Here is a 13,098-nt window from a genome sequence, read left to right as displayed (position 1 = left end):
ACACACGCCTTTTCCCCGGAGACAAACCAACCTGAAAGCTGTGTGGGAACCTTCACCAGAGGAAAGCCAGGCCGGCGTGCGGGTGGCGCGGGGGCAGCGGGCGGCAGTTGCCGGAGGCGCGCGTGCAGCGCCCCCCACCCCGCGTGCAGGACCCCGTGTGCAGCCCCGCGGCAGGACCCCACGGATAGCGCCCCCCCCCGCGTGCAGGACCCCGTATGCAGCCCCGCGCGCAGGACCCCAGGCCCTCCTGCGCCGCGGACGTGCGGACGGGGGGCGCGGCCGTGGTTCAGGAGGAGCCCCCAGACTCGGGCTGCTCCCCCCGGGGCCCCGGCGGAAGGCAGCGCCCGTGCGGGGCTCGGGAGTTTACGGGTCCACCCCAGAGAGGTCGCCGGGCTCATGATGGGCTAAGTGGGACCGGCCCGGCCCCCCCACGGGAGCTCCTGCCCGGCCTTTCCGCGGACACGGACGGAGGAAGCAGGAACCCACTCGGGGGGACACCTGCCATCCCCTTTCAGACCTGGACGCGTCTCTAAAACGGGCCTCAGTGTGCTCTCGGCGAAAGGAAAAATGCAGCATGCTGGATTTCTCGTCATTAAGTACATTAGTTTGGAAATTTCCAAGTTATCCAATTCCCCACCCTTATCTCTAAATTTATATTCTCGTGGTAGACCCTGATCAGTAGCAGTGCGGTCTGTAGCACTGTCTTCGTGCTTCCTCACTGACGGCAGAACTAGGAATTTCTAAACCTCAGAGTAGGTTTTCAAAATAGCTCCTCCCCCCACCAACACTGGCCACACCGATGTGCTTCACACCTAGGCGGCCACTTGTGTAATTTGGGTCATTCTTTTATAGAACAAGATATTATTCATATACATCATGCCCTTAAGGACTGGATTTTTTGGTTGTTTCCTAACGAAAATATAATGTACACAGGTGGTTATGAGTTAGAGTTTTACAACGCCATGGGTGACGGCTTAAATGATGACATCATTCTGCTGCAGATCCAGCAATGCTGGCCCAGGTCACTGGAGGGCTACACTGGTTTAACATGATCCTCTTTCCTAGCGTGCAAAGTGACTATATTCATAAGAAATTAAGATGTGAAAAAAAAAATCAAATCAAACAATCATTTGAGTAATTTTGAAATTTTTTTTTTTAATTTTATTTTTTGGCCGTGCCATGCGTCATGTGGGATCCTAGTTCCCCGACCAGGGATTGTACCCACGCCCCCGGAATTGGAAGCGCAGAGTCTTAACCACCGGACCGCCAGGGAAGTCTTTTTTTTTTCTTTTTTTAATTTTATTTTTTTGGCCACTCCACACGGCATGTGGGACGAAATATTTTAAAAAGCCATAAAAAGTCCATCAAGTCAACTCATGTTTGTGTCTCCCCAGAAAGTCATATTCTCTATTTTTTATAATAAGTTTTCATTGGACCTAATCTTGCCATTTTCTTTCCTCTGTTGTCCGGCATTATTACAAAATACTCTAATACTTTTTGGTTGAGTAAAAGCCTTATTGAAAATGTAACAAATATATTTTTAAATGGCATACACAAATCTACTGGTTCAGTGGCATGCTGTATTCCTTTGCTTGTGACCCATTAAGATTCCATCCAGCTAAGGAAACTGGATGTCATTCTTTCTGGGAGACAGTTAAGACAATCACTTCGTTTACATCACAGGAGAGAACTAATCTGAACTCGATGCGTGGGATGGGTAGAAAGAGAAGCATGAGTAGACATGAAAATAAGAATTCTGAAGGGCGATCAAATCTGACATGGCAGGAACGGAAATAAGTATGGGAAAATCAGGCTGTGATGGAATAAGCTGCCTTGGGTGTAAGAGAAAACATAAAAGGCAGCTCCCTAGGAGAACGTCAGCACTGCACAGGCACACTTGCTCAGTCCCAAGGAAGAGCAAGGGGCACAAACACTATCGCCAACAAAGCCACGGGGTTTTTATAGGCCGGCACCCTTCCAGCCGTGAACTTGAGAAAAGCACTTCTGAGTGCCACTGTGATTCACGGTGGAATTCTATTATTCCAACACCACACCCGTGCAGCGGGTAAGCGTGACCAAGGATTGCTCCATGTAAGCTCTCCTCAGAGACATATGGGCCAGGGAGGAGGTGAGACAAGAGCTCTAAACAAAGCCAGAGAGAAGTAACTGGCTCTGGAAAAGAGCCCAGCACCGCGCTGCAAAGTTCTCAGAAGGAGGACCTCACTTTCACCTAAAAGGATTCGGTCTTCATTTCTTAAGAAAAATTAAACTGCTAATGTTCACATTTCTACATTTTAAGAAAATGTTAGTTGTGGGCACTTCTGGGATTTGGAGATTTTGAGGACACTTGACCAGGGCGGAGGAAACATCCTTTTCATTATTTTTAAAAGCTTTTATTCTACGAAATTGCAAACAAACATGAAAGTAGAGAAATTATATGATGAACCCAGAAGGATAAATATTTTACCAATTTCTCCCAACTAGTTCCCAACAATTTGGGGCTATCTTAAAGCAAATCTCCCATGTATCATTTCGTGCAACAAATACTAGTATGTACCCAAATGAATAAGGACTTAAAAATAACTATACTATCATTATCCCAATGAACAAAATTAACAATAACTCCTTTTCCGAATACTGATTCCATGTGAAAATGTCCCCCCTTGTCTCAAAATGACCTTTTTACAGCCGGTTGGTTGGTATCAGAATCCAAACAAGGTTCACACACACTGCATTTACTAAACATAATTCAGATCAAACCGAATCTGTCCATCTGGGCGGCACGTACCAGGGATTTTGCATTCAACACATGGGCTCCTGAGGCGGGGTTGCCACTCCAGCACATGGGTGGGATGGGAACCGGGACCCGGTGCTGCCCACTCGTAAGGCAGCTGAGAGGCCAGCTCTCGGAAGATGAAGAAGAAGGGGTGCGAAGTCTGGGGACAGAAACGCTGGAGCTGGTGTCAGGTCCTCACCCTCCCCTGGGCTTACCTCCCAAACCAGATGACGGACGTGGCAGCTACATTATAATCAACCTGCTGCTAATCTCCCTGGGCCCAGGGAGCCAGCGGGAAAGGCTTCTATTTCAAGGAGTCCAGGACCCCACGGAGGTGGGATGTCCACCTGGGAAAGTGGGCGTGGCTTCTGCCCTAGGCAGCAGGGCCTGCTCGGTCACTGGGCCGGTCTGACCCACCGGATCTCCGGCTGCGCTTCACTTATACAGGGTCCCTGGGGGACAAAACTGATGAGGGCCTCCATGAAGGTACTGCTTGACTCGTGTAGCGGGAAACGGCCAACTCTGGTCGGCAGAGGGCGCACCTGAGTCACCACCACGGGGAATGGAGGGACCTCACTCAACTCCCAGATCTAAGTCGGTTCCAGACTCAGGGCCTCCTCAAGGAGCAGAAGCCAGGGGACCTTGGGGTCGGGGGTCCCATTACTGCAACTCTTCCTTCTAGTCCTCCCGTCACTTCCCTGGTGCCCCCGGAAATGGAAGTCCCCCAGCAGTAAAATCTAAGCGATACTCTGGCCTCAGTGAGGGGTTAGCCTGTGTGGATTCACGGTCAGAGCAAATGGCTTGTCTGAGGAGCCACTGGGGGAGCTTGGAGAGAACAAAATGGGTTAACGGACGGCTGTGGGGAAGGAGTGTGATTGGATACGTCAGAATACACTCAAAGCATGGGAAATCATCTGTCCCACAGGAATCCCACTGCAAACGAGGCTGTTTGACAACCATGTGACATTATGTCCCACGAGGCAAATGTCCATCTTTGTTCCTGGTCGTCTTGATGCTGACTCAGTGGGTTAAAAAAATAAAACGGCTCTGGTGGCAGCCACAGATGCCAAGCCTGGGCTAAACCACAGGGTGTCCCCTCAACAAAGTTAATGATACGGTTCCTTGAAGGACCCAGACGACTACTTGTGGGGAGTTGATTACAATGGACCCTTTCCATAATAGAGGGGTAGATGGTTTGTCCTTACTGGAAAAGACACTTATTCTAGATTCGGATTTGCCTGCCTTACCTATCAGGCCCCTGCCGGAATCTCCCCGGAGAGAGGGTGATGTTCACTATAGCCCAGAAACGAAGAGGTCAACACAGGGGTTTGGGATCACTTAATAATACATTGACAAAGTATTTTATTTCCATCTGGTAACTCAGCTCTGTCAAAACTGAATTTCTTCCCCCAAGAGAGAGGTACTTCCACCAGAGCCCCCAGCCCTGGCCCCGCGGACTCAGAGCCAAGGACCGCCTTTTAAACTTCCTCCTGCTCTGGAAAATGAGCGCCCAGGGAACACATGGGTGTCTTTTGTGGTCGCCGCCACCATCATTTCCCAACTGGACCAACGCAATAACCTTCCAATCAGCCTCCTTCCTCTGCCCTCTCTCCCCAGACAGCCTTCCTCTCTGAAGCCCAGCTGGCAACGGCTTCCCGTTTCACTCGGAACAACCCCGACTCCTTCTCGAGACCTGCGACGCCCCTTCTATCCAGCTTCTCTCTAACCTCCAGGCTGCACCGTCCTCTCCCATCCTTGATTCCCGAGCTCCAGGCGCCCCGGCCTTCTCGCTGAACCTCAGGCACACCAAGTTCCTGCCTGCTTTGGGCATCTGGTGCTCCTTCCGCTGGGACCTCTCCTCTCTCAGATCTTCCAGGTCTCGGCTCCAACGTCACCTCCTTAGGGACATGAGGACGCCCTCCGCCACTCCCACTCCTCCTCCGCCTCGTCCAGCTTCACCTTCTCCAGAAGGATCATTAGTGCCTGAGTTAATCCTACTTACCCACTTACTGAATCTGTTTAAATGCTGGAAGGTAAACGCTTTGTGATGCTTTGTTCTCTGCTTTTCTCCAAATGGTGAAAGTGGTGCCTGGCTCAGAGCAGATGCTCCACTTTTTTTTTTTTTGTAGACTGACTGATTTTTGACTAAGAGAGGGGAATACAGGAGACCATGGTGACTCTAGACAAGTAGGACCACTACCAGCTGAGAGCCTGGAGTGAAGGCTTAGAGCACCTCAGCTGGCAAAGACCAGCACAGGCAGGGCTCGGGGCAGAGGCTCCAGGGCAAACGAGGGGGTCAAGTCGGGCAGAGTCAGGAGTAGCACGTGTGCCTCGCAACCAGAGGCAGAGGAGAGAAGCGTCCTGTCCTGGTATCACGTGTGTATGTACACACAATATTTATGTATTTTCTATTTCCTTTCCTCCACCTCTTTCCACTAGGGAAGGGTGTGTTGCTTGGACTTACTTCTGGGCATAAACACTGACCAGGCTTTGCAGTGGGGCTGGAGCACAGATGGAGCTACTCAGAGGCCCTGGACTTGGGAGACGTTTGCAGTGACTGGTGAGCCTCCGGGTTGTTTCCCTCCACGGAAGGAGTGAGAGGGTTTTAGTTAGACGTGGAATAGGTGCGTCATTGTTAAAACGATGTTCTTGTAAAAACGAATACCCTCTACCTGCTTTATCTTTCTTTACGGTGTGCCACCTGCCATGTTACAGCTCCTTGCTAACTTAGCATCCCCGCGCTAGAATGTGGTAAAGGGCTTTGTTGTGCTCATGGCTGTCACCTGGCACACGGCAGGTCCTCAACAGACACTGAATGAATGAATGAACAAATGGGGCGTCTGTCCAGAATCTACTTCTACTTCCAACACCGCTTCGATTTCCTTTGGGGGAACGACCTCCCCTCCATCGCGGTCAGGGAATCCATGCACCTGCCTCCTTGTACCGAAGACAAGGGGTCCATCCCTGGAGGACCCCATCCTCCACTCTGTCCCAGTGCCCCCAGGTGGTGGACACGTCACCTGAGCTGGGGAGTTGAACCCCATCCTGGGACTTTGCCTCTTGAGTGACTGAAGAGGCAAAGACGGACAGACTGTGCCTTCCTCGGCTCCCTGCATGTGGCTCCTCGACTCCCGGGAGCCACCCTGACTGCCATCCACTTCCTAGACAGGTTCCCAGCCACCCCATCAATTCTGGGAACACCTGACACCCTTCCCAGACGTCCTCTTTTGCTCCAACTAGGTAGAGCTGGTTTTTGTTGCTTCTCAACAAAAGAACACTAAACTCAAAACAAAACAAAACACAGAAGGTGCAGAAATAAGCTGTTTGTATGAGTACAGGGTTGGAAGAAAAACCATCTATATTCCTACCCGCCTAACTACACTATTTTCACTTTTGCATATTCTTGGTAAACCTTTGACCACACGTGTACATGCCGTATACGGCTGCAATCATGGTATGTTATGGGTTGAACTGTGTTCCCCCTGCGCCAAAGGATGCTAAAATTCTAACCCCCAGTACCAGTGACTGTGGTCTTATTTGGAAATAAGGTCTCAGTAGATGATCAAGCTGAGATGCGATCATTAAGGTGGGCCCTGATTCAACAGGACTATGTGAAGATGAAGGCAGAGATAAGGGAGATGCCTCCAGATGCCGAGGCACAGGGGACGCAAGGCCGCCAGGAGAGAGGCCGGCAGAGGGTCCCCCTCACCCTGCTTCCAGCCTCTAGAACTGAGACAATTCATTCCTGCTGTTTAAGGCATCTGGTTTGTGGTACTTTGTGACGGCAGCCCTAGCAAACTAATACAACATTATTTCCCTTTTTCTCACTTTAATATTACATCGGTCATTTTCCACGTTGTTACGGGCTTTCCCTAATGATGCTGTAAACTGTCTGCAAGTGGTCGCCCATATGACACTGCACTATCCCACTGAAAGTGGACATTTCCATTGTTTCAACTTTTTTTCCATCACAAGTAACGTTTTGAAGGCATCGTGCGCTCGCAGCCTTTTCTCTCCTTTTGAACAACTTTCTCGAAACGCATCACCAGACGCTGACGACTGGGCTGGAGAGAAGCAACTGCTGTGCAGAAGGATGACGGTGCATTTGTCGCCCAGGGTCCCCAGGGCAGTGGGTTTTGAATCTGGAGTGGAATGAACGCTGCCGTATGTAAAGGGAAGGAAGGGGAATCTGGGCAGAGCGAGTGAGACAGCCGGGTGGTGAGTGAGCGCCGGAGGAGACGTGAGAGGAGCAGACCGTGGCGGGCAGGCGGCAGAGAGCCTGCAAACACGCTTAAGGGGCTGGGACTCCATTCCAGTGACGCCGGGGAAAGTTCACAGGGAAACAGCAGTAAGAACTGAACAGGAACCCTGACCAGCATGGGCGGAAGCCTGGCCTGAGGAGGTGGCGGTGGAGCCGGAGGGGCAGGGGCCCCGGGACGAGAGGGAGTGCGATCCCAGGGGCCCCACCTGCTCGGCCGAGAGGACCACACAAGCAAGAGATGCTCGAAAACTCCCTCGGCCTCCAGCTGCCCCCCGGTTCCTCTCTCCTTTTCACCCTGTCTGACGAGAGTCCAGCCTGGATTCCTCCTGAGGCAGAAGCCAGGCGGCACCACGTGGAGGACAGACATTCCCTCACCCTCGCCGTTCACGACTCCCTGACCGCCCAGCGCCGGGCGCGGCCCTCCCAGGACACCCTCTGCCACCATTTCTGGGTCACAATCCATCAGCGACCTTCTCGTCACCATCTCCATCCTCTAGTCACCTTCTCCATCCTCTTCAGGGGGAGGATGAGTGGAGCCTCACCCCGCCTGTTCCCTTTCTCTTCTCCACCCTCTGTGGTCCCCCCTCCACTCCCTCTCCCTGAAATGTAAAGTGGCACCGAGTGACGCCCTCGGCCTCCTTCAAGTCTCTGGAAAGAACACTCTTTAAATCCCGCCCCTTCTCGCGGCTCGGCTCCGGTCACCACCGTCACGTGGAGGTCGTGCCCGCTGGCCGGTGGGCGGCAGCGCGGCCCAGAACCCAGGCGTCTGAGCGCCCCGTCCGTCACTCACGCTCACCGCACGACGCTCCCTTTCAACGGTAAGACAGCAAACCCGGCAACCGAAGGTCTGCTCACTGGCAGTCTGCTGGGTCTCTTTAGAGCCAGCACAGTCCAGTGGTTAAAAACATGGGCCTGGAGTGAAAATTCTATCTGACTGTAGATTCCCGTCCCTTCTCTGCCACATCCTGGGTGGTTCACCTATTTGCACTTGGGGTTCCTGGTCTGTAAAAGGAGGGTAACAACAGCATCCGCCAGAGCATGGAGTTCGCACGGTCAGACGAACTAACCAGCAGAGCACATGGGGCGGTGTCCGCCCCACGGTAAGCGCCGTCCTATTCCTGCCCCGTGCGCCCGGCCGGGCCCCTGTCCAGCCAGCGGGCTGGCTCGGACGTCAGCGTGCTCTCTCAGGAACCTGAATCATTCCATAAATTCAGGTCAGCACGTATTTACCGGGTAAGAACTAAGGTAGCATACGAACAACTCTATTAGATAAAAAAACTCTTCCGTGCTGCTCAAACAGTACTGGTGAATCTCAAACACCCAGGAAGAGCTTTGAAAGTCAGGTTAAGACAAATGCTCCCCGGGAGCCCATTCACGGTCAGGAGCTCATTCCTCCACAGCAGGAACTCGGTCCCCAGACCTTCTCAAGGTCAGGGCCTCCGTGATGGCTCAGAGCCCACAGGGCACCCTCCCTGGACAGGGGGCGATACGCCGGCCCCTGCAGGGGCAGCTCCTGACAGCCGGTGAGTCCTCCCCACCCCGGGCCCAGGGCAGGCGGACGGGGCGCAGCGGCCCGGGCTCCTGCGTTGAATGGAGACCGCCCGGTGGAGGACTCCACCCCCACCTCCGGGAGCGGACCAGGGAGGCCCGCGAGACTCACTGTGGGATGCTCTCATGAGCCGCCGGCGTCCCACGCGGTCCAGCCCGATGGGGATGCTCTGGGAGAAGGCGCACGGCCGCAGCCGGGCCGACACCGCGCGGTAGGGCGGCACCTGGTGCGCGGGCACGGGCGGCCGGGCAGCCGGCTGCAAAGGAAAGGAGAGGCGGTGAGAAGGGGCAGGAAGTAGGGGCCCCGGGAGCTCAGCATCCTCCCCTCGAGGCCCCGATCACAGCCCGGGCAGGGCTGCACAAGCTCAAGGACGACCTTCCTCTAACCGGAAACCCCAGTGCCGACCCCTCAGGGCATCACGTTTCGGCCACCTGCCAGGACACACCCTCGGGGGACACTCAGGAAAGGCCAGCGTGGAGCAGGGGAAGCCGGGGGAGGAAGTGGTGCCCCCCCTCCGCCCGGCAACCCCCAGGGAAGCAGAGACAACGCCAGCGCCCGCGGCCCCCGCCCTACACCCACCCGCAGGCAGGGACCAGCGTTTGCGGAGCACGGCTCTCGTTCACCTGCACTAACAGGGCAGTGGAGGCGTGTCTAAGAGGACAGTTGGTTTTCCACAAATTTAGAATCAGCTGTATGCCCTTGTGACCTTCCACATGAATTGTCCCTACAACTACACTCAAGGCCAAGTCGGTCCCTGCTTTCCGTAGGTTTTCTCAGGATTTTTCTACCCAGTTCCCTAAATGAGCTGATTAGAGTGCACAAAATTATCTTACTCCATTTCTTTTGGACGCTCTGAAGTGAAAAAATGTCTGTAATGCTTTAGATCTCCCCTAGGCTGTGTTTCAAGTTAAAATAGATTACAGTTTGCTTTCGTTCAGAATTATTCCTTGTGTGGCACTGGTGATACATTGGTGAGCAGAGCCGCCTTCCAGAATTATTTCCTAGCGTGCAGAGCATCTTAACACAACAAAAAGTCTGAGGTATTCTTCAACATAATTTGTTTTTTACCTTAAGAATTCAGTTTAGTTCAATTAAGCAAGAGGTTCTTGGGTATTTGCTATAAATAAGCATTGTGCTGGGCTTATAGAGAGAATGTAAACATAAAATCCAATACCAATATAGAATTGCCCTTTTAAGAGAATTTATGGGCTATCTGTGATATCAACTAGCAAGTTTAAAAAAAAATGAAACTGGCACTTAGTCATGTATGGTTCTGTGAACCCTGGACCATGGCTGGGGTATGAGTCTCACCAAGTAACAGAAACTCCTTCGGAACAGGGCCTTTATTTAAATGTTTTGTAGCTTCAAAGGGCTCTCTGGGTAATTGATAAACACTTGTTGAATTACTAAAGTATACTAAGGGAATAATAGTAAGATTTTAATCTATTGTCAAAACAGTTACTGCTGCAACTGACGTGTAAAGAGTAAGAAAAGCTGTAACTGATGTGTAGAGTAAGAAAATGCTAGAAAAAATTATTTTCTCATCTCTAGAAAAAAACTGGTTTATTTTCTTCGTATCTTTACATTTTAAGGATAAGCGACACTTTCTCTTTCCAGATTTCTTCTTTCAGGAAGCTCACTAAATATGCAAGGCTCCTTTCCCCAGACGATTCAGAACAAACAGCAAACCAGCTTCCCGTATTATTCAAGATCCCAGAAAGACAGAGGATTAGTAAGAGACATCCATATGTCAGTGGGTTAGTTCTAATTCATGCATGTTTTCAAAGTCAGGAAGAAAGGCTGTGAGCAGATGACGTCATCCTCGAGGCAGAGAGAAGAAAGGAAAGGGTTAAGTTTCCTGGTAAGTTTGCAGCCAGAGGACAGAGGCCAGGCGGCTGGAGGGCTAAGTGGCTTTGGTGGCAGCGTGCCCGGGCTTACTTGGGGCAGAATGGCCTCCCCCTCCTCCGCCTGGCTGCTCCCATAGAAGCCGACCCCGCCGATCACGGAGATGGGGCGTCTTCTTGGCGCCCCCCGGGGGCAGCCCCCAGCAGGGGTCTGGTCTGCAGGGTCGATGGGGGCCCCGCTGGGCTGGTGGTCACCGTCCTCAGTGTCCTCTTTCTGGGGGTCTACGGCGATCGAGTCTTCAGGGATGGACAGACTCAGGCTGACCGGCTGGCCGTAGTCAGAGAGTGGTCGGGGCCTTGGCCTCCTCCCGGGTGCGCATCTCCTCCTGGGGACCCTCTGAGCCTCCGGCCTCTCTTCCTCTGGTGCGGAGGTCCGCCTCCAGGACCCCTCGGTCACGACCTTTTCAAATGCGAACAAGTTAGGTGAGGGCGACTTCCAGGAGGGTAAAGAAAAGGTACGAGCCAGACATCCCCGACCCCTCCCCAGCCCCCCAAGTTGTTTGCGTACCAGAAAGATGTGAGACGTGGATGAGAAGAAGCAAACCCGTCTTTAATCGGAGGCTGAATTAAAACCCTAATTTCATTAGTGATGTTTGGTGACCCATGACGAGCCATGATACAAGATACTAAGAAAATCAGCAGCACGGTGAGTTAATAAAAATGACTTTTAACTACAGCGGGTGTCTCCCCAAATATACATAACAACAGGCGGGGTAACGCAGGCCCCTAGGAGAAATGGCCCTAAGGCTGCACTGTGCAACCTGAGGCACCTTCTCTCAGCTACGTTCACAGACAGAAGGTGCTTCGAGAGGATGGAGTCTGGGCTGCTCAGCACGATACTCACGCCTGGGGACTCAGTCTGCGGCGGCGAGCACTGAACTAGGGGCTCCAAGGACGAGATCAGCCGACTAACCGGCCGTGTGCGCTGGGACTAGTCACCACTAACCTGTCAGGAGCTCAGATTCCAGACTAGACAATCCCACAGCTGGAGATTCTGCAGCCCTGAAGTCGGCAAGACTTTCTAAGTTTTCAAGTAACTTTTTCAGAGGCAAGGCAACGCACTAGGGAAAAGACCACGAGGTGTGGAAACGGGCAGACTTCTGTGTGACTCCGGCTGGGCCCCCAGATGGCTCTGTAGGCCCAGGCAAGGTGCCTCAGGTCTGCAGGCCTGCCTCTGCCCCGTCCCCTCCCGGGTCCTGGGAGGATAAGCCGTGAGCACGGTGAGCCAGAGGGCCGCCCACATCGGCCCTGGGGGATCGCTGCTCGTAAAACACCGTGCCAGGGAACAACCGTCCCAGGCCTCAGCCCACCCGGAGAGGAGCTCTCCCTCCGCGGATCCTCCAAGTCCGGGCTCAGGGGAGGCCGCTGCGGGCTCTGTGGGAGGGAGGGGGGCAGCGGAGCGTGCAGGCGCAGGAGCAGTCCCGCGAGCCCCGTGCCCTCCGCTCCTGCATCCCGAGATGTTCCGTAATGACCAAGTGAAAGCAGGACACAGCCCAGCCCGGGGAGGGCTGGGCTAACCAGGCAAGTCACGTGACTGCAGGGCAGGCAGAGCGGGCCACCCTGGCCGAGCGCCCAGCGGGGCGGATGTCCCGCTGCAGCCCTGCCCTGAGCACTGGCCCAAGGACTCTGGGCTCTCGCCAGTCAGTGGCAACTGAGACCAGAAATGCAGGTCCCGTATTTCCAAGCTGAGACCCGGGGAAGCGAGGTGACTTGCCCAGGGCCACGCGGCCAGCTAGCGGCAACAGAGACACCAGGTATGGGCCTTGTAACCTCTGTCCCCACTAAGCCACGACACTTCCCATATAGCAAGTCACCTCTGCCAGAGAGACAGAGGGCTCTGGCAAACACCACTCCCTTGCTACCTGCCGATTCGATTCTTACAGCTTGGACCACTATCTTTAATTCAAGTCACCAGGGATGGGGTCCAGAATACACCACTGTAGCATAAACACCATTTTGAGTGCAAGGCACTTAAGAAGAGGATTTTCTTCTGCGTGAAAGCAGAGCTCAGTTGTTGTAAGTCCCCTCCCTTGGGACGGGATTCTCTTTCTTCCAGCCAGGGAAGAATGACTCTTGTCACTGAGAGGAGAAGCCCTCACCGAAAGAGACACAGGCACAAAACTATCCTGTCTCCCAGCTGTTCACCTACAGGCCCCTTATCTTTCCTAAAAGTCACTTGTTTTCCCGCAAGTGCCTTTCTCCACCTCCTTTCCCCTATTAAGATGTTCTGTAAGCTCCTAGTGCTAACCACTTCCTGGAGTCACATTTTCCTGTGAACTCCCACTTACTCACACGAATAAAAATCTGTCTTTTGTCAGTTTAATTCACACATCTCCAGAAAAGAATGTATAAGAGGGTGTATTAAAACATTTTCCTCTGACACCGTGGGAAAATATGAGAGTAATCATGGAAAAGTTAATATTGTTTTTTTGCAGTACATACATATAAAAAACAGGCTATTATGGATTATTTAACTCAATTACTAAATCAAACGGCACAGACAACTTAAGCACACAGTGAGAATAAACCCATTTATATCATCACCCAGTGATAAAAAGGTTTGGAAACAACATGCTAGAAAAACAGTACAACAAAATTGCAGGCAATA

General features: G+C 52.7%; 1 protein-coding gene across 7 annotated transcripts in view; it reads right to left on the bottom strand.

The window, feature by feature from the left end:
• Positions 1 to 13,098, bottom strand: part of SPATA13 (spermatogenesis associated 13) — a 268,070-nt gene that overhangs the window by 40,150 nt on the left and 214,822 nt on the right. For all 7 annotated transcript variants that reach the window (XM_082435520.1, XM_082435521.1, XM_082435522.1 and 4 more), the window contains 2 exons: positions 10,525 to 10,890; positions 8,698 to 8,842 (listed from right to left, as the gene is read on the bottom strand). In XM_082435520.1, coding sequence (XP_082291646.1) covers positions 8,698 to 8,842; positions 10,525 to 10,890 — 511 coding nt within the window. The remainder of the gene's footprint in view (positions 1 to 8,697; positions 8,843 to 10,524; positions 10,891 to 13,098) is intronic.

The sequence above is a fragment of the Balaenoptera physalus genome, assembly GCF_965194825.1.
Source record: "Balaenoptera physalus genome assembly, chromosome: 18".
In the NCBI taxonomy this organism is placed as follows: Eukaryota; Metazoa; Chordata; class Mammalia; order Artiodactyla; family Balaenopteridae; genus Balaenoptera; species Balaenoptera physalus.
The sequence above is the reverse complement of the archived record's forward strand: the minus strand, read 5'-3'. Positions and strand labels throughout refer to the sequence as shown.